The following is a 21,893-nucleotide window of genomic DNA, read 5'->3' on the forward strand; positions in this document are numbered from 1 at the left end:
ACGCCCAGGGAACATCCATGACCCTAAATGACCTCCAGCCTCAGGCTCCGACACACGCAAAAATCAGGAGCCATCACCAACATGCCTTGCCTTCTTAGCACCCCCACCCCAGACCCCTGCAGGTGGCTTCCCCTTAGCATCCCACCCCAGACCCCTGCAGGTGGCTTCCCCTTAGCACCCCACCCCAGACCCCTGCAGGCAGCTTCCCAGCCAAAGGCGCAGATGCTCAGATCATCCCCCCCCACTGGTCCTCGGCGATGCCAACTGAACTGGTCAGAGGATGCAGAGCATTGCATGTTGGTATATTCAACCGGGCTTCTCCGTTTCCTACGCTGCCCTCCAGAACTCTGCAAACTCTGAGCAGCATGGGCTGGGGCTGACTGCACTACCCAAGGGACTTCTGTACCCCTCGTCCTTCTGGGTGGCCTCAAGCCATCAGCCAGAGGACTAGATTGGGGGAGGTGGGATAGGGGGAAGAGAGAGAGATCTGTATTAATATCTTGCTTTTGTGATATCTCTCAAAACACACAAAGCCCAGGGAAGGGTGGCAGGGCAAGGTGGGGCAGGGCTGAGGACAGGTGCAGGAGCAAAGGGGGCGTGGGAGACCAGGGCCATCCCCCTAGGGCATCCTTTGCCCTGGAGGGTACCCAGACATTCTCTTCCTCTGGCACCCCGGCACCCAGCATGGGCTCACGGGAGGCCTCCTTAAATGTCCATGAGTGGGCGTGAGCAGGGCTTCAGGTCCACAGTCCCATCCTCCTGGGACACCTGCTTGGCCTTGCAGAAAGACAGGTCCTGGCATCCTCAGTGGAACTCCTGGCTCTGGATGGAGACAACACCAGTCATCAGATGGCACCCAAGGCTGAGTCACAAGAAGGGCAGGGATCAGGCTTCTGCTTTGCCAGGGTATCAGAGACAGGCCCTTGAGCCTCCCTCCTGTTCCCTGCTGGCCCTCCGATCCTGTCCCTTCCCTGCTCTTCTGGGGCACTCAGATTCTTTGGACCCCAAAGCCCTAAGTGCCTGAAGTAAAGGCCTGCAGGTATCCAGTGACTCAGAGAGCCTCCAGAGCTTAGCATTAGGCCCCACGAGGCTAACACTGCCGCTGGATATTAAACAGAGTCAGAACAAGGACTTCCCAGATCCTGGGGCTGCCTAGAAACCTCTACACCACACTAAGCCAGGATCGAAGCAGGAGATCTCTCAAGGAACCTCCTCGGGAGACAAGATGGAGTATGGCCAAGCTCCAGGCTCAGGTTGTAAGGTTTGTTCCAGCAGCAGGAACAGCCTCACACTAGTGAGGGCCACTGTCCTTTAGCCCGAGCCCAGATCTACCCTAGGAAGGAAACAGAGCCAACTAAGGGCATGTGGAGGGACAGGAAACTGAAGGTGGTGGCCGGGATGCAAGGGGTATCACGTCTGTGCACTAGGAGGGTGGGCTTTACCTAGCCACAAGATCATGCCCAGTAACAAGTACCAAGCCCCACCACCCTGGCTTCTGGCCGCATCCTCTAGCCATACCTGGTAGACGAGGGTCAAGTCAGGAGGTGAACGAATAGGATAGCCAGGCCGATGTTCAGCAGGATGACCATACAGATGAGGACAGTGTTGGGTACCTGAAGGCATGGGGAAAATCTGCCTGAGTCCCCAGGACCTCTAGACACCCCCACACCCCCAACAAGATTACAAAGCTGGGTAAAGAAGCCAGGGATTATGGAAGTATCTTCCTAAAAGCACCCCTGGTTTGTCCACAGTTGGACAAACCACAGTTGGTCTCTCTGTGTAGCCCTGGCTGCCCTGGAACTCACTCTATAGACCAGACTGGCCTCAGAAATCGGCCTCTGCCTCTGCCTCCCAGAGTACTGGGATGCCGAGTGGAGTCTGGAACTCTAGCTTTCGCTCTCTGCTGCTGAGTTTGGTTCCTGGACCCTAATAGAGGCCGGGGGGCTCAAGTCCTTTGGGATCTTCCTCCACCCTACCCCATCCCCACCCCTATCCCCAAACTTCCCTGCCTCGTCCTGAACAAAGTGGTGGCTAGTGAGCTTGCCCCCTAGACTCCGCACGTGCAGTCTGCAGCTCGGGCTCCCACTTGCCGCGGCTCCTCTGCCTTGTCACCTGTGCCCTCTGAGAGTCGGGCCACACTCAGTGTCCCACTGTCCTGAAGTTAGCCCCTGTCCTGTCATGTCCTGTCCTGCCTCCAGTCCCCCAAGTTACCCCCAACTCCACGCACGCACACAATCCCGCCTGAAGCTGCAAGCACCTCAACCGCTCGCCTCTGCCTGTAGCCTCACCTCCTCCACCTCCACCTCCGCCTCGGCCGCCTGCGCCACTTCCTTACGGCCCTTCTTCTTGGCACCCGCCTTACTCAGCCCCCGGGCCTCTGTCTTGCGCGCCTTGGCCTTGGGCTCGGCTTTGGAGACTATGGGCTTGGGCTCCAGAGTGGCGTGCTTGACGGGCACCGGACTTCGCGGCGCAGGGGGCTCCTCCTCTGGGACGGTGGCGGTGACGGGGGACGGGGGCGCCGAGTCGGATCGCGGGACCTCGGGCTCCGGCTCGGCCTCGTCCTCCAGGGGCGGAGGCTCGGGTGGCCCGGTGCGCACGGCGTAGCTGTGATAGCCGCGGTACATTGCCACCTCCGGCTCCCGCGAGGGCGCGGGCGGTGGCTGCAGCGCCTCGATGGGCATGTGCTCCGAGCTGGGGCGCGCGGGGCTGCGACGGCCGGCGCCATCCGACGGCGTGGCGGGCCGGCTGCCTTCTCCGCCGGGCTCCCCGTTCCAGGCGCCCGGACTCAGCAGGCCGTCCTTTGACGCTCCGGGCCGGGGCCTCTTGGGTTGCGGGGGCGTCCCGGCCGGAGACGGGGGTCCGACCTCCGGCTGCGGGGTCTCGCGCTCGTGCAGCTGCGGGCTTTCCCGGGGCCGCTCCGGGAGGCCAGCGCCTGGGCCCCGCTCCGGGGGCTCCAGCAGGCTCTCCGAGTTCTCCAGGATCTCCTGGAGCAGCCGACGCTTCTGATACTCCGGACCTGCAGGGGACAACAGAAAAAAGTAGGCTTTGAACTTACAGCCTGCTAGGCCACCCTGGGTAGCTAGCTCTAAGAGCTACGTTGCTTTATTCGGCCGCCAGTCACTGCATGGAGGATCAGACTGGTGGAGCAGACAGCTTTAATAATTCTGTGAGGTCGGTGAGATTGTGAATTCTGTTGCACAGAGGAAAAGGAGACCCAGAGAGGTTAAATAATTTGTCCAACATCACACAGCAAAGGGCCGACATGATGTGCTTATTGGTTTCTCTGCATCGTTATGTCAGAAAATAAAATGGACTTAATCTATTGGAAGGTTTTGTTTTGTTTTGTTTTGGCTTTTTGGTTTTTTTGTTTGTTTTGCAAAAGCCACTACTGCAATGGTCACCCAACGCAGGCTAGCGTCGTGCTTCTTGTGACCAGCAGGGGGCACACTGTGACCAGAAGATTCACCCGCTGCCTCACAAACAGGCTACTTTGAATAACGAGCTGTCACCTGAATGGTATTTCCGACGCACTTAGCGCGTCCCTCACTTATAACCCCTCCGATGCGCAAAACACCAATCTCTACGCTCAGCAGCGAGCTCAGCTCTGCCAAGCGCAGTCTGTGTCGTGGCCCCGAGTCTCTTTACTCAGTTCGCCCCCTGCTGCCGGTTGTACCATCTAGCTTCCTGAAAGCCACGCTATTCCATTTCCGTGTCTGTGCCTTTGAGTCTGCAGCCCCCCTCTTCTTGATCCATCTGCCCGAGCACCCAGCACTTCCGGTGCAGTAGTTCTCAGAGGGTCGTCTCAGATGCTCCATCACTTGCCCCGGACCTCACTGGGTGTGTCATTCGCGGATTCCACCCGGACCCATTGAACCAGGAGATCAAGAATGGGCACAGTTTGGGTCAAGTCAAATCCACAGACCTGACCTGGCTCCAGGGTCCCGGTCTGACCAATCAGGCCAACATTCATCCTCCTTATGAGATGCAGTTGCCAAGAGACATGGCCACTGCGGCCAACTGCGGCCATTACGTGCTCATAGTTCACGCCCCCAAAATGGGCACTATTCTTGTACCCATGTCCCAACCTTATACAACATCCCAAAGCTGATGAGTAACAGGTAAGGAGTTAAACATATGAATCCGTGCTATCATAGCCGGGCGGTGGTGGCGCACTCCTGTAATCCCAGCACTTGGGAGGCAGAGGCAGAGGCAGGCAGATTTCTGAGTTTGAGGCCAGCCTGGTTTACAGAGTGAGTTCCAGGACAGCCAGGGCTATACAGAGAAACCCTGTCTCGAAAAAAACAAAAAAACAAAAAACAAAAAAAAACAAAAAACAAAAAAAAGAAAGAAAAGAAAAGAAATGAAATCCGTGCTATCTAGTGCCTGTGTGACTCCTGATGCTGGGACCCAGCTGTATGTAGTCAGAGCCCAGCACTGTACCTGACACATGGGCAGTGCCTGATCGATTCTCCTCAAACTTTGGAAAGTTGCAGAGAGCCCTTTGACTTTCTCATGCACCAGAGACCTGCCCCTCATCCAGGCATCACCAGCTACCCCTCCCATCTATCTGTCTTATGCAGAATATAGTTAAGAGACAAACTGGGGGAGGGGCAGGGGTGTGTTCTGCTTATAGCTGGGAACCTCCGCTATATCGCCAGTTTTACATAAAGGCAAAGCTGTGTGCCCCCCTAAAATCACATCTCCTGTTGACATCCCAACCACAGGTTCCAAAATTCACAGGCATTCCACATAAGCGTCTCCACTGTGCTGCAAATGAAAGGCCCACCCTGGGTCTGCCCTGCCCACCCCATCCCTGCCTGCCCCTACCTGGCTGGTAGAAGTCTGGAGCGAGCTCCTTGGCCAACGTACGGGCAATGTTGGACTCCTGGTTGGCAGCCAGGGCAGCCTGTTCTGCTGCCTCGGCCTTGGCTTTGGCATGGCTTGTCCTAAGGAGACAATATGATGGGAGGTTTAGAATCTGGCCCTCTGCCCCCCCTCCCTAAGACACACCTTGGACAGAGATTCTCACTTGGAATGTCAATGAGTATTACACCCCTCTGGCCCAGACTACTGGGCATTCCCTAGCACAGTCCTCCCATCTCTAGGTGTGCACAGACTGCATTCCTCCAGCCTCCCTTGCAACTTGGTATAATCAGATAACTGCATCCTTCCCAGTGCATTCTGAGAAGACCTGAAGCTTGTTATTTCTAGGTCTGATCAATAAAGCCCTTATGCCAGTTTCGTTTTAATACCAAGTTGTCACCACAGCACAATGTGTTTTAGTCTCTTTCATTGCATAGATTCTCTCTCCATCTTTGGCCAACCAATGAAGCCTGTGGACTCCTTTTTCCAGACAATGTTTTATTTTGTTTTTGAAGCAGGGTCTCATTATATAGCTCTGAGCGGCTTGGAGTTTGTTTTGTAAGCCAGGCTGGCCTTGAACCTCCAGAGATCTACCTGCCTCTGCCTCTCAAGTGCTGGAAATAAAATCATGCATCATCACATCTGGCAGAGCATTTTGTTTTTAATTACACAAAATAAGAAGAGACAGGCACAATGGCTCAGCAGGGGAAATCGATTGCCAAGCAAGCCGGAAGGCGAGAGTTGAACCGTGTGAACCCACTTAAAGGTGGAAAAAGAAAGCTGGTGTCACAGAATTGTCCTGTGACCTCCGTGCAAACATGCGCACACACCATAAACACCCATCAATAATAAGATCAATAAGGTTTCAAAATACAGGAAGTGCACGGAGCTGTGAGGAGCTACAGCTGGGCTGACACTTAAGAAAATACTTAAAAGAACAAATCCATGTGGCTGGAGCGATGGCTCAGGGGCTAAAAGCACAGAACAGTTCTTCTAGGGGACCAAGTGCAGTCCCTGGCACCCACACCAGGTAGCTCACAACTGCCTTCAGGGGACCCTACAGCCTCTTTGGATTGTTTGGGCAACTGCATTCACATGCATATACCCAGACACGGACACACAATGATGAATCTTAAAGAAAATAAACAGAAGAACAAATTCATAATATAGCATATACCCTTTTTGTTTGCTTATTTACTTGTTGTTGTTTGTTTGCTTTTTGAGAGGGGGTTTTTCTATGTAGCCCTGGCTATCCTGGAACTCTCTATAGAGACCAAGCTGGCCTAGAACTCAGAGATCTGCCTGCCTCTGCCTCCTGAGTGCTGGGATTAAAGACACATATGTGCTTTTTCACCAACATTAAAAATATCTTTCAGGGGGTTGGAGAGATGGCTCAGCAGTTAAGAGCACGGACTGCTCTTCCAGAGGTCCTGGGTTCAATGCCCAGCAATCACATGGTGGCTCACAACCAGGTGTCATGGGATCTGGTGCCCTCTTCTGCCACATAGGCACACATGCAGGCATAGCACTCACATATATAAAAAAAAAAATCTTTTAAAATATATCTATCAGGTGTACTGACCATCACAATTTAGAAGTTTAAATGAGCGTAGCTGGATGTGATAGCTCAAATCTACAATCCTACCACTTGTGACATGGAAACCTGTGATTTCTACTGGAGACGGAGTCACAGATATGGCCGGGATCTCTATTGCTTGCCGCCTATTCTCAGAATGGAAGAAAATGTGGAGCTTCAGTTCACACGTGCATGGACGCTTTGTGTACCCCACCTGGTCCCTTAGCAGAACAATGCACTTGCCCTAGCTGCTGTGAGTACCAGCTGCCCGTGATTCCATGCTCCCCCAGACTATGCAGCCAGCAACACTACTGTGTTCCAAGTGAAAGTGCCACTTCCACAGACTCCCCCAGATGCTGGCTCATACCAGAGAGCCTCCACCAAACTGGATGATGCCAGCCCACTCCCTCTGTGACTGCCACAACCCCAAGGCACAATATCCCCTACAGTCCCCTGTGCTCAGACCAAACATGTCTGCAGCTGAGATCAGTCCTGCTTCAGCCCCTTCCTTTCCTGTGTATCTGCTGATGACTGCTTCCTCTCCACGAGTATTCTCTTAACTTGGGAATCACTACCACATGCAATGTTCTAGGGGTATGGACTTTCTAAACACTATTCACAGAATCGCTGGTGACCTACAAATTAAGAAATGCAGTAGAGATGCCAGGCGGTGGTGGTGCATGCCTTTAATCCCAGCACTTGGGAGGCAGAGGCAGGTGGATTTCTGAGTTCGAGGCCAGCCTGGTCTACAGAGTGAGTTCCAGGACAGCCAGGGCTATACAGAGAAACCCTTTCTCAAAATAAAAAAAATAAAAAATAAAAAAAATTTTAAAATTAAAAAAAAAACAAGAAATGCAGTAGAGGAGCTGAAGGGTTGGCTAGGCAGATAAGAACATTGGTGCTGGGTGTTGAACCCAGATCAAAATCCTCATGGTAGCTCACAACAATCATCTATAACTTGGGACTTGGGGTGCACTCTTCTGGCCTCTGTGGGTACTGCATGCCCATGGTGCACATACAAACACACACACACACACACACACACACACACACACACACACAGGCAAAACACCCATACATGTAACTAATAAAAATAGTTTATTAACAGAAATTCAGTAGCTGGGCAGTGGTGGCGCACACCTTTAATCCCAGAACTTGGAAGACAGAGGCAAGCAGATCTCTGAGTTTGAGGCCAGCCTGGTCTACAGAGGGAGTTTGAGGTCAGTCAGGGCTACGGAGAAACCTGGTATCCAAAAAACAAAAACACAAAAAGGGACCTAGCATGACAGCACTCCGGAAGACCCAACAAGAAACTGAAAGAGTCAGATGCAGATATTTGCACCCAGCCAATGGACAGAAGCAGCTGACCTCTGCTGTTGAATTAGGGAAGGCTGAATGAAGCTGAGGGAGACCCTGTAGGAGGACCAGCAGTCTCAATTAATCTGGACCCCTGAGATCTCTCAAACACTGGACCACCAAACAGGCAGCACACAACAGCTGATACGAGGCCCCTAGCACACATACAATAGAGGACTGTCCGGGTCTGTGTTCATTCAGAGACGATGAACCTAAACCTCAAGAGACTGGAGGCCCCAGGGAGTTTAGAGGTTAGATGGGGTGGGGGATAGGGACATCTATGTGGAGACAGGGGGAGGGGAGGAGGTATGGGATGTGGAACAGTCAGAGGGTTGACAGGGGTTGGCAGGGTAGGGAATAAAACATGCAGCACATAAAAAGAATTAATTAATAAAAAAGGAGAAGAAAAGAACAGAACAGAAATGCAGATGATGGGCAGGGAGGACTGCAGGAGGCATAGGGATACCACAAGAACACAGCCCACAAAATCAACTGTCTGACCTGGACCCAAGTGGGCTCATAGCAATCAGGGAGCCTGTATTAGCCTGACCTAGGTCCTCTGCATATATGTTATGTTTGTGCAGCTTGGCGTTCTTGTAGGAGTCCTGAGAGTAGGAGCTGGGCTCTCTCTGACTCTCCCGACTGCCTCTGGGACACTTTTTTTCCTACTGGGTTGCCTCATCTAGCCTTGAGGTGAGAATCTGTGCCTGGTCTTATTGTCACTTGTTATGTCATATTTGGTTGATGTCCCTGGAAGACATGCTCTTTTCTGAGGGGAGGGGAGGACCAGGAGGTTGGATCTGGGGAAAGGAGAGGTGGGGGCAGGGAGGGGAAACTGCAGTTGGCATACAATATATGAAAAAGTAAAACAAAAAAAAATTTTAAAAAAAAGAAAAGAGGGAGAGAGAGAGAGAGAGAGAGAGAGAGAGAGAGAGAGAGAGAGAGAGAGAGAGAGTTCAGTGGAGACCTGAGCCTGCCCGTGTGCAGAGGGAAGGCTCCCCTGCAGTCCTACACTGGAATGCTACAAGAACAAACTTTACACATCTGTCGTGTCACACTTGACATTGGAGAGATATTTGTCTCGGCTGTTGGCCTGGTCTCACATGACTAACAGAAGAACAATGCCTACCCCAGCCACAGCCCTGTTTACAGCAGGCCAGGCACTGCTCTGAAGAAGTTACGAGGGTAACTCAGTAATCATCAGAATGCCTTAGGAAGCTGGTACACTACCCCCTCCTTTTTAGGTAGGAGGAAACTGAGGCACAGGCGGGCTGATTAGCCTGCTGAGAGGCAGTCACGGGCTAGCAAGTCTGAGTGATTGAATTGGTGCTTTTGACCGTAATCCCAAATTCTGTGCACTTGATCAGTGCCCTGGAGCATGCCTTCAGACATGGCGGACACTGACCACCCAGGCCTCAGCTAAGGCAGCTCATCCCCAGCCATGTGACAGCAGAAATATCCGGTTACAACTGTGGGGTGTGCCTAGAAGGCCATATAGAATCCAAAGCGACAGAGTGTCTGTGGGGGTCAGCTGCTAGGGAGGGTCACGTTCCGTCAGTCAGGCCCAGGACTCAAGACTCGAAGAAACTCCACCCTGAGGCTGAGCCAGGGAGAAGGGACGGCACATATAAATTTGCTACTGTTATAAAATCATAACGTAAATATTTCGGGGAGATAGAAGTTTGTCAGAGGGTCTGAGACCCACAGGTGAGGACCACTGATATAGGGGCTTTGAAATAGGGAGAGAGCTAGCAAGTCTGAGCTGTTGAGCCTCTGCAGATGAGTTAATCCCTAAGAGGGGTGATAGACACGTGTTCGTTTATGTCAATCTCAAATGTGCAGTAGACCACAGGGAGAGTCCTCTTAAACTCCTATGAATGAGGTGTGTGTGTGTGTGTGTATGTGTGTGTGTGTGTGTGTGTGTGTGTGTGTTGGTTATATGCCGTGTAGACATAAAGGCACTTGTAGAGGCCAGAGATTCACATCTAGATACCTTCCTCCTCCTCTTCCTCTTCCTCCTCTCCCTCTTCCTGTTCCTCCTTTCTTCTCCTTCTTCTCCTTCTTCTCTTCCTCCTCTTCCTCCTCTCCCTCCTTCTCCTTCTCTTCCTCCTCCTCCTCTTCCTCCTCCTCCTCCTCCTTCTCCTTCTTCTCCTTTTTTTAAATTTTTTTATTCGATATAATTTATTTACATTTCAAATGATTTCCCTTTTCTAGCCCCCCGACTCCCCGAAAGTCCCGTAAGCCCCCTTCTCTTCCCCTGTCCTCCCACCCACCCCTTCCCACTTCCCCGTTCTGGTTTTGCCGAATACTGTTTCACTGAGTCTTTCCAGAACCAGGGGCCACTCCTCCTTTCTTCTTGTACCTCATTTGATGTGTGGATTATGTTTTGGGTATTCCAGTTTTCTAGGTTAATATCCACTTATTAGTGAGTGCATGCCATGATTCACCTTTTGAGTCTGGGTTACCTCACTTAGTATGATATTCTCTAGCTCCATCCATTTGCCTAAGAATTTCATGAACTGTTTCAACTGGAGGGCAGCATGCAGAAGAATGCGAATTGATCCATCCTTGTCTCCTTGTACTAAGCTCAAATCCAAATGGATCAAGGACCTCCACATAAAGCCAGACACTCTGAAGCTAATAGAAAAGAAACTGGGGAAGACCCTTGAGGACATCGATACAGGGAGAAATTTTCTGAATAGAACACCAATAGTGTATGCTCTAAGAGCAAGAATTGACAAATGGGACCTCATAAAATTACAAAGTTTCTGTAAGGCAAAGGACACCATCAAGAGGACAAATCGGCAACCAACAAATTGGGAAAAGATCTTCACCAATCCTACATCAGATAGAGGGCTAATATCCAATATATATAAAGAACTCAAGAAGTTAGACTCCAGAAAACCGAACAACCCTATTAAAAAATGGGGTACAGAGTTAAACAAAGAATTCTCACCTGAAGAACTTCGGATGGCGGAGAAGCATCTTAAAAAATGCTCAACTTCATTAGTCATTAGGGAAATGCAAATCAAAACAACCTTAAGATTTCATCTTACACCAGTCAGAATGGCTAAGATTAAAAATTCAGGAGACAGCAGGTGTTGGAGAGGGTGTGGAGAAAGAGGAACACTCCTCCACTGCTGGTGGGGTTGCAAATTGGTACAACCACTCTGGAAAGCAGTCTGGCGGTTCCTCCGAAAACTGGGCACCTCACTTCCAGAAGATCCTGCTATACCACTCCTGGGCATATACCCAGAAGACTCCCCACCATGTAATAAGGATACATGCTCTACTATGTTCATAGCAGCCCTATTTATAATTGCTAGATGCTGGAAAGAACCCAGGTATCCGTCAACAGAAGAGTGGATGCAAAAAATGTGGTATATCTACACAACGGAGTACTATTCAGCCTTCTTCTCCTTTTTGAGATATAGTCTCTCTCACTGAACCCAGAGCTTCCCATTTTGGCAGGACTGCTTAATCAGCAAATCTCCAGGACCTTCCGTGTCTCCAGCACATGCCCCCAATCCCACAATGCCCTGCAGATGTTATAGATCTGCATAACCAAGCCCAGCCAGTTCTGAGGATCGGAACTCAGGTTATGTGAAGAACCACCCACTGAGCCCGTTTGTTTTATTTTCTGTTTAAATATATGCTCCCCTTTCTAACCTTCAAAACTGCCCTGAGAGGTAGCTATTACGTAAGTGTAGTTGCTGAAGAAGGGGTTCGTGGCTCAAGGGAGGAAAGTGTAGCTAACACAAGGCAGTGAAGAACTCCATGGGCGTGGCTCCTTTGACACCCTGATCATTCTCGTAGAAGTTACTCCATCACCCCTCTTTCCAGAGAAGACAGAAGAAACCACCAGAGTTGTGCAGTGAGGATGTGAAGGCATTGTGGGATTGGAGTCCACGCCCTACTAACAGACTTGCCTTCCCTACCGTAAGGAAACATGGAGTCTGACCTCCAAGTCTCTCGGCCAGGCCCCGCCCCTTTGGCCAGGCCACACCCACTTATTGCCTTTTGCTTCGTTTGCGTTGTGACTGCCTCAGTCCTGTGGACAAGCACACTGGCATCCAGGTACACAAAATGACCCGGGAGCGGGGAGCGTCCCAGGTCATGGTGAAGGGGCAAGGCTTGGCGATTGGCGACTTCCAGCTTTGGATCTATGGGATCAGGCAAGGTGAGACAGTCAAATGCCAAAGAGTTCAGTAAACAGGACAAATCATGTTTATTTTAATTTTTTTGCTTTCTTTTCTTCCATTTTCCTGTGTGCCGTGTGCACATGTGCATGTATATATGACTTGCGTGTATGTGGGCACATGTGTGTGAGTTCATATGTGTGCTCATGTGTTGGGAATGATCCTCAACTGCTCTTCTACCTTACTCACGGAGACAGGGTCTCTCAACCAAACCAGAGTCCTGCCAGGCAGTTTGCTCCTGAGTCCAGTCTCCACAATCCGATGCTGGAGTTACAGGTAGGCGTGCTGCCACGCCCACTTGGCATTTACGTGGATGATGGGGACCAGGACCTCCAGCCCTCATGATTGTGCAGCAAGCGTTCTAACCATTGAGACACCCAGCCCCCCTAAATCACATTTTAATAAAATGTATTATTGTAAAATTGATGCACAAAAAAAGCCAGATAAGCAAATTAGGAAGAACATTTTGAATAAAGCCTAATTGGTCTCTGCACCCCCACCTTGTCCCAGTACAACCCCTCTGGGACCCCAGAGCTCTGTATACGGCTTTCTCTTTGTGCCTCAGTTTCTCCATCTGTAGGGTGAAAACCATAATCCTCTCCCTGTAGAGTTTCTGAGAAATGAAATGAGCAGCAGGTGGGAACTGTCCCCCACATTATGATGACAATCTAGACAGGTGACAACGGTGGTGGTTAAGGCTGGAAGATAGTTTTGACATCAGAACAGAGTGGTAGGTGAGTCACATCCTCCCCCCTCACCGGTCAGTCTGTCCGGTGTGTGAGAAAAAGCCGTGTGTTTTGGGGATACAGTTCTCTGGGAACCTGAAACCTCAGGTGGGTGGTGGAGAAAGGGAAATTCTAGGTCAAGCTTCCTGCTGAGAAGATGCCCTATTATGGTCATAAACGCTGAAGGACTCTCCTTTCTGATGCCTTGGGAAACTGGCAGCCCACACCCAGCGTCCTCGAGGATCCTGGGCACTGTCGCCAGGGCAGCCAGCATAGGTACAGGGATGGAAGTGGCCACACAGTCCCAGGCAGGAGGCCTGTGTGATGGCAGGAAGCATGCGGCCCTGTCCACTGCACACCCTGGCTGGCTGACCCTTCTCAGCCTTTCTCCCTGCACACACTAGTCTGGCGTCTCTGGCTCTCCAAGCCAGCCACACCCACTGCCTTCATCTTCCTTCCCCATCCTTGCCCTACATGTGTGTCCAGAGAATTTGTTTGTCCCTATACCTGAGGGCCTCCAACCATCTCTAAATGTAGCCCAGCTATGCTACGGAGCAGACTTTCAGGCTCCTCCACCAGAGGTGATTGATCTTTGGGGAATTACCAAGCGTAGCTTGAGGGTAGCTTTCACTGGGTGTACCAAACAACCCTAGAGTGAAAGATTGGTGGCACTGCTGTCTCCAGAAGGCCACAGCTGGGTACCACTCAGGGTGGGGCCCCTGCACAGGCCCCAGCATCATCACCGTCTGCGGATCATCAGAAATGTTCATTCTCCAGCTACACCGGAAACCTACTGATTCAGAATGGGAGTGGCCTACGCTCCCAACCCCCAAGCTCTACAGCCCCTCTGCTGCTGACTCCAGGTTGAGAAGCAAGTGTCTACAGAGCTGAGGGCAGCTCCCTTCTAGGCTGTCCCCGGCCTGCTGGTGAAGGTTAGGGTGAGAGCCTTGGATGGCTGTCTCTAAGCACCAATGATCCCCCCAGCCCGGGCTGTAATGGGAGACCCCACATGGACCCCGTATATCCAAAATGAGGCCTCTGGGTGAAGGTCTCCTAGGGCATTGCTGGGTCTGCAGGGGGGGAGGGAGGGGAGCAGTAACTGGGGCAAGGGGAGGGGCAGGGGGAAGATGCTCTTCTTCGTGGCTTTCGGATTATCTTTCAGCAGCTGGGTTAAAAATAAGGCTGGTAGTTCTGGAATGGTGCGGGGCCATCACTCAGCACAGCACCTTGGGGAGCACTCGGCCACTCCCACCCCGCTCCCTTTTCCCCATCGCTAGGCTCCTAGTTGCTTAATTAAAGCCAGCCTTTCCCCACTATTGCCCACACCACATATTAGTGGCTTCGAGGAGCCAAAGGGGGGGCGCAGTCTGACTCCAGGGCTTAGCGTGGTCTGCGGCCCAGACTGGAAGACCCTTCCCATCCCTCTACGCTCAAGGCCCACATCCAAGCTTTGGTCATTCACTTCCTACAACTTTGTGGTCTGTCTATTATGAAGCAGGCACAATTCTAGGCCCCCTCCAACACAACTGCTAAGAACTCCTGTTAAAGATTATGTAGGGCTCGGCCAAATACAGTCCATGGTCAAAGACAGCCCCTGACTGGTTTCGTACCAGCCCGGCTAAAAATGGTTATTTTATTAAGTGGTTGGGAGGGAAAAAAACCCAAAGGAGTAATATTTTCTAACACGTGAGAGTGGTCTTCGATTCAAATTTCGGTGTCTGTATAAAGTGTTAGTGGCATGCAGCCACCCTCATTCGTGTACTGTCTGGAGTTAGGTGGTTGCCATAGAGACGGTAGGATGAGCAGAACCAGAAGTATTTCCCTTCTGGTCTGTTAGAGACGAGTCTGCAGCCAGCCCTCTGTTCTCTGAGCGGAATGAAATGTTTCTTTTCCCCCTGAGACCCCCGATGCTCATTGGGCTATCTGTTGAGCACTTTGCACACTCAATCTGTGCAAATCTGGAATACGGGACCGGTATGAACACCGTGGGGTAGAGTCACCTCCAAGGGATGCAGCCGTCTTGCTCACCAGGTGTTCCTGGCATGTATGTACACTCAATAGCAGGAAGTAAGTTGTTGGGATAGTCAGCTAAGCGCCTGGGAGGAGGGCTCACTTGGTAAAGTGCTTGGTGACGCACTGCGCATGCAGGAGGACCTGAGTTTAGATTTCCTGGCACCCATATTAAAAACTATATATATTTTTTAACGTCAGCCCTGGTGAGGCATAGATGGATGAATTTGTGGGGCTCGCTGGCTGGGCACCCTAGCCAAATTGGTGAGTCCAGGTTCAGTGAGAGACCCTGTCTGTAAATAAATAACTATGGCAGGGTCTTCCCTTTCCACCTTAACTGGGGACTAAACCCAGGTCTCCAGATTTACAGCACAAGCATCTTCACTTGCTAAGCCAGCTAGCCAGCTTTTTTTGCTGTCTTACAGGTAGGTGCTCTTTGAAGCCCAAAAACTTCAAGTTGTAACGAGGTCGAATCCCCCTTTCCTTTTGTTATCTAGTCTTTTGGTGTCCTGTCTAAGAATGCTTGCACCTAAACCAAGTTCACGAAGACTTCCTTCTATGATCTCTTCTATGTGTGTTTGTAGTTTTTTTTTTTTCCTATTTAGAGACGTGAGGATTGCTTCTAATAAGGCGGGGGGGGGGGGGGGGGGGATAATGGATTCCGTCACTGTTTTCACAAGAGGGAAAACCAAGGAAGAGAGAAGTCAAGTCACTTTCCCAAAGTGAGAGTTGAGCCTTACATGGCCCCTGCTCTGGAAAGATGAAGAGTCTGGGGGGAGAGATATGACAAGGTGAGATGTCTCAAGAGCAGAATGAAGGGAAGATTGCTGGGAGGAGAGCGCCCCCTGGGAAGGCTACACAGCCATAGCTGGCATTTTTTTTTTAAAGATTTATTTATTATTATATGTTAAGTACACTGGAGCTGTCTTCAGATGCACCAGAAGAGGGCGTCAGATCTCTTTACGGATGGTTGTGAGCTACCATGTGGGTGCTGGGATTTGAACTCAGGACCTTTGGAAGAGCAGTCAGTGCTCTTACCTGCTGAGCCATCTCTCCAGCCCAGCTGGCATCTTATTATCTGTAATTATAATACGTAAACACAGATATAAGTTTATTTTCTCACATTCTAAATTTTAAAGATATAGCTTATAAATATTATATATCATAAAATAATACTATTAACTTGCTGCAGAAAACTTTGGAAAGCAAGTAGTTTTATAAAGGAAAAACCTGCTGCTCATATTTTAGTGCTTGGAGGTGTTAGAAGCAATACTGGGTTGCTTAAAATTCCTGTGCCTTGATTTTTTTCCATCTGTAAAATAGCAATATAAACAGCCCTGCAGTCGTAGCATAAAGTTCCTGAATTATACATCCAAGCAATGTACAGAAACCACTTGGAATGGGTGGACCCTGTTATGAGGATTAATCTCAGTTATTAACTTGGTGGGATCTAGACCCGCTCGGGAGACAAACCTCCTCTGAGCACACTTGTAGGAAAATCTCTTGTTTAGACTCATTGAGGTGAGGAAACCCGCCCACTATAGGCGGCACCATTCCCTAGGCTTAGGGTCCAGACTACTGAAAAAGAAGGAAGTGAGCTGTCCACTAGCATTCATCCGTGTCCTCCCCCAGCCTTTGAGTGGGGGTTTTTCGAACCTCTGGGCTAGCCACTATCTCTCAGCCCTTGAAGTTCTGGCCCTTTGTTCTCCATAGAACAATACAGCCTCCTGTTTATTACCTGGGAGCCTAGGCTAGCCAGCACCTGGTGCTAGCCTGGGGCGGAGCACTGGGATCAAGACCCACCGAACAGACCTACAGTTTCCCCGAATCAAGCAGGCTGCCCACTGAGCAGTGTGGAGACAACACACGCTGAGCCGATTCTTGACCTTGCAAGGAAGTGGCTCACCCTGATAACACTTAAATTGTCAGATCATCAAATAAACTCTGCACCTCAAACAGCAATTGTTGTCCTCTGGTGCCCGTTCTTTTTCACTGCCCCCCCACCCCATCTATCCCCAGCTTCTCTTCCAGGGACCCAGTTCACCTTAGCTGCGGGCAGCTACATTCACTATTCTCTGTCTCCTGACTATGGATGTGATATGACCTGTCACTTCGAGCTCCTGCTCCCTCTACTTCCCCTCCATGATGGCCTACACCCTCAAACTGTAAGCCAAAGTAAGCCCTTCCTCCCTCGAGTAGCATTTATCAGGATGTCTCATCACAGTGACTTGGAAAGTAACTAAGACACCAGGCCAGAGCAGATCTCGTGTAAGTTTTTGCAACCTTTGGATGTGGATGCATTCCATTTAAAGTGGGCATCATAGGTGGCATTGGGGGTGTGGGTTCAAGGTCTAAGTGATGCCTGCTCCCAGTCCTATGCAGAACTTCCCCACCGGGGAAGCTCATTCCAAATTCCCCCAGGATGAGGAAGGAGGATGCGTCCCCAGATGATTGTGTTTTATGTGGCAATGGTTTACTTACAAGAGAAACCTCCTGTACAGACTCTGCTCCAGTGAGGGAGTGGGAGGGTGAATGGAGATGCAGTCCTTCCAGCCTTAGATGCAAGAGTTGGCTCACTACATTCTGGCTACTTGTCCTATCGGGTGGCTGAAAATTAGTCTCAGATACCCAACTCCTGATCACAGGAACCTGTGACCATCCCCTTACACAGCAAACAGGCCTGGCAGATGCGAGATGGGGATTGGGTGGGGTTAGGTAGGACCTACATGTAATCACAGGTACAACAAGAGGCATACTAGGAAGAACTGACAGCAGGGAAGAATTGATGTATGGAGACTAGAGATGTACCCTAAGGATGCAGGAATAGCCATGAGCCAAGGGTCGGGGTTAGGATCATTTGAAGCTGGAAAGCAGTGTCTGGGCTCTCCTCCCAGAGCATGCAGTAAGAACCAACCCTGCTGACATCCGATGTTAGTCCGGTGACATTCCCGAAAGAACTTTCAGCTCCAGAAATAAGAGAAAGAACCTTTAGCCCTATATTTGTTGTCACTGGTTGTAGCAACAAGAGGAAGCTGCAACTACTAGGGTCACATTCATCTCTGAGACACCCCAGTTCCCTGGAGAATCTGGCATAGAACATATATGTAAACCTTGCAGCTAGAAAGAGCTGAGGGTTATCCAGTTGCCAAAGCATGCACATGGTTCAACCCCCGTCTCACAGTCTTTTGGACAACTACTGGTCCCATGGACCAGCCTTCAGTCAATCCTGAACAGCCAGCAACTGGAAATGGCCTTAAGCCAATCTCTTCCTCCAGGGGCATGGTGGGGACCCTGCATCCCTGCAGCCTGTCTGAGGGGCCCCAGAATGGGTGGCTGCTAGCAGGATCCCTCCCCTGGGGTGACTGGCCAGTGGGAGCCAGTAGTTATAGGTAAGACTGTGAGGCTGGGGTTGAGCCACACTTTGGCAACTGGAGAAGCCACAGCAGGGCATCAAGGGCCTGCAGGCCTGCCAGAGCTGGCTGTGCAGAAGACGGGGTCTTCAGGGGCCACTCAGGAAGCTTCCCTTCCAAAACAGTTCATTCATGGGCTGAGGGAATATATTCAGTTCATTCATGTATGTGTGTGTGTGTATATATACATATATACATACATATATATATGTGTGTGTATATATACATGCACACACACATATATATTCAGTTCATTCATGGGCTGCATTCATACAGAGGATGCTTGCCTAGAATGTGCCAAGCCTCAGTTTCCAACCCAAGCACCAAAGGGGGAAAAAAGTACACCTCCTTTTTTTTGTTTTGTTTTGGTTTTGGTTTTGCTTTTTTGGTTTTTGGGGGGGGGGGTGTTTTGTTTGTTTGTTTGAAAACAGGGTTTCTCTGTATAGCCCTGGCTGTCCTGGAACTCACTCTATAGACCAGGCTGGCCTCAAACTCAGAAATCCACCTGCCTCTGCCTCCCAAGTGCTGAGATTAAAGGCATGAGCCACCAACGCCCGCCTATTTTTTTTTAAAGGCGGAGCTTCTCTATGCGGTCCTGTAATTTGCTATGTAGACCAGGCTGACCTTGAGCTCAAAGAGATCCTGCCTCTGCCTTTCAAGTGCTAGGGTTAAAGTCATGCCGCCACACCTGGCCCATACTTCCAATTTTTAAATGACATCTTATAAATGACTAGAAAAAGTAACCCTTGAAGGGAGAGCATTCAGAAGGCACTACGCTAACAAACCAAAGGATGTGCTAGTTCAGGAGCCCACCCTCCTAGTGGGTCCATCCATCCCTTACTGGTTTGCTAACAGGGCTGTGAACACAAAGTCTTAACTGAGCCATCAAGGTTAAGATCACTCTATGATCATGTCCTGTGGATCCGAATCCCAGACACTCTCCCCACCACACCCTTCCTAGCTGTGTAACCTGCACAAATCACTTAACCTCTCCGTGAATTCACTACTCTTCTGAAAAAAAAAAAAATGAGGGTAACGGGCAGATTTCTCAGGTGACTCCCGAAGGCCACACTCTGGTCTCATTTCTTCTCTTCAGATGTGTGCTAAGTCTAGTGGTTTGCTCCAACAAACAAGATCTGCCCAAGCGATAGACATCGCTTAGATGTAAGTTTATGAAAACGCGTCACTCCTCTCTGGCTTGCAATCTGCACTAACAGGTGGGCAGGCTGGATAGCCAGACCACACACACCAACAGGAAAGGGGCGAGCCTGGAATTCCGTTGGGACTCCCACCAAAAGGAGAAGGGGGCTGGCCATATCTCAGAGGCTGAGTGCCTGCCTAGCTAGTCTGTGCAGCGAAGCCACACAATCACAAACAGGAGAGCCCCCTCAGGCTTACGTGCTGACTTAACGTGGTGCCTGGCAGGGCTGCCCTCCCACAAACCGTAGCTGCTACTTTTTTGCTGACAGGGTGCTTTGTCTCCTCAAGGGTTGAACTTGCCACCCTGGGGTGTCTGGGTCTGCTGGGGATCGTCTGCCTCAGAGCTTGCTGACTTAGCTGCGAGGGTGCTCAGCCTGCCCCACCCACCTGGTGAGGGCTGAGTTGTCAGACCATGGCATCCAACAGCCCCAAGTCAGCAGGCATCTCCTGCCTAAATAAGGACAAGGCGCCCAGGATCGCTTCCCTGAGCCCCAGGAATGTGACAGCTGAGCCCGCCCCGCTCAGCACCGCCCCAGTCTCCAGCCCCTCCCCAAGTGGAGCTCAGCTGTGACATTCCAACTTTCTCCAGAGCAGCCCCCAGTGGCACTGACCCCCGCCTCAGCCCCACCCCAGGGTGCATGGAAACTGATAAGGACTCTGGGAGGAATTCCAGGCAGTTCCCATTTGCTCCTGGAGCCTGGCAGCCGGGTCCCGGGCACCTCCACTGAGACCCTGCAGGAAGAGGCTCCTGCCCACAACCAGAAATCACAGTCCTGGTTCCAAAGGCTGTCCTCGTGACAAAACCAATGTGGGCCATGCCAGGCACCGGGCTCCAGAAGAGATGTTCACCATCACCGTCTCTCAGCCACAGAACCGATCACCAGCCATGATGAGTCCTTGTGTATGGGATGCTGGAAAGCAAGCCTACAACCACTGTGAGCAGCACACTGTCAGGGGACCTCTCCCGGACGTGCCTGCTGAGTGACAGTTTGAACAGAAAACCTCTGGTGACACATGACCTGGGTTCCAGCTGCCCCTCCTCCTTATTTTTTTTAATCACATTTATTTACTAGCTGATTGGCGTGTGTGCATGTGTGTGTGACCATGCCCATTATGAGTGCACGCATAAATGACTGCTCATGTGTGCTTGTCTAGAGGCAGGAGGACAGCCCTGGTTACCATGCTTCAGCTGCTGTCTACCTCTTTTGAGACAGGATGGCTCCCCAGCCTGGAGTTCCCCGAAGTAGGCTAGGCTGACTGGCCAGTGAGCCCCCGGGTGGGGGGAGGGGCATGTCTGTCACCTCTGTCCCCAAACTGGCACTACAAGTAAATTAACAAACCCTGTTGTTGCCAGGCAGTGATGGCCCCTTTAATCCCAGCACTTGGGAGGCAGAGGCAAGCAGATGTCTGAGTTTTTATTTCATGTGTGCAAGTCTGTTGCCTGTGTGTATATATGTACATGTACCACATGTGACCTGGTGCCCACAGAGGTCACAGAGGGCATCAGATCCCCTGGAACTGGAACTACAGATGGTTGTGAGCCACCATGTGGTTGCTGGGATTTGAACTCAGGACCTCTGGAAGAGCAGTCAGTGCTCTTCACCACTGAGCCACCACTCCAGCCCCTTGTTTTATTTCCTAATGTGGATTCTGAGGGCCCTCATCTTGAGTGGCAAGCACTCTGCTGTCTGGCCGTCTCCCCAGTCACAGAATCACCAGCTCACACCCTACTTCCTCCTAGCTCTGGGAGAAAGGAATAGGTTCAAACAGGTTGCATTACTTTCTGTGTTGTGGTCTCCCCTTTGTGAAACGGAAGAAACCCCAAAGTCTTTGTGTCTGAGGGAACCAGAGACCATCCGGGTACCTGAGACTATAAGCATCTGTAAGTGGCTATACCCAGAGCCAACCAGGATGCCCCAAGCCTAGGGCATACAGCACACCAGGAAGCCCACTGAGACGAGAGATGGCCCCGTCTCTCTCACAACTAAAACCCCTGCATCACTGAATACCCCACCCAACACACAGTAGGTATACAGCTATAGCAATAAACTTTACACCCGACATATAATAGGTGCATGCAAGGTGAGGTTTTGCTCTTAGTGTAACTATTTGGACTCGGATTTCCCCGGGAAGACCGACTGACCCACACAATGAAGGCATTTAAAACCAAAAAAAGTAAGGAATTTGATGCAGTAATTCAGAATCCTTGGCTGAGCCTTTTAAGAGGTTACAGGCCTGGGCCCGGGGTGGTAAAAATGAGCATGAGGCGTCCTACCAGGCCAAGACAGAGAAGCAACAGGTTTCGTGACCGGTGACTGACCAACCACGTGAGGAAGGATGTAGAGGCCTGAGATGCTATCAGGAAGCAGTGTGGCCTTGAGTAGACCTAAGGAACAAGTCAGGTGGGAGCAAGCAGTGGAGGGGGAGGGGGGAATAAGAGTGGGAGGGACAGTCAGAGTAAAACCTGAGAGGTGGACTGGAGGGGCCATGCTAGGATCCATGGGGGACGATGGCTAAGGACAGAGATTCAGGGACGAGGCACCAAAGTGCATCG

The 21,893-nt window shown here is 50.9% G+C and overlaps 1 protein-coding gene across 1 annotated transcript in view; it reads right to left on the reverse strand.

The window, feature by feature from the left end:
- Positions 1-203: 203 nt before the first annotated feature.
- Positions 204-21,893, reverse strand: part of Jph2 (junctophilin 2) — a 64,507-nt gene continuing 42,817 nt past the window's right edge. The window contains exons 3-6 of the mRNA XM_052184199.1: positions 4,828-4,946; positions 2,289-3,016; positions 1,519-1,613; positions 204-822 (exon numbers count right to left, since the gene is read on the reverse strand). Coding sequence (XP_052040159.1) covers positions 1,533-1,613; positions 2,289-3,016; positions 4,828-4,946 — 928 coding nt within the window. The 3' untranslated portion in view covers positions 204-822; positions 1,519-1,532. The remainder of the gene's footprint in view (positions 823-1,518; positions 1,614-2,288; positions 3,017-4,827; positions 4,947-21,893) is intronic.

The sequence above is a fragment of the Apodemus sylvaticus genome, chromosome 5 (genome assembly GCF_947179515.1).
Source record: "Apodemus sylvaticus chromosome 5, mApoSyl1.1, whole genome shotgun sequence".
Taxonomy (NCBI): Eukaryota; Metazoa; Chordata; class Mammalia; order Rodentia; family Muridae; genus Apodemus; species Apodemus sylvaticus.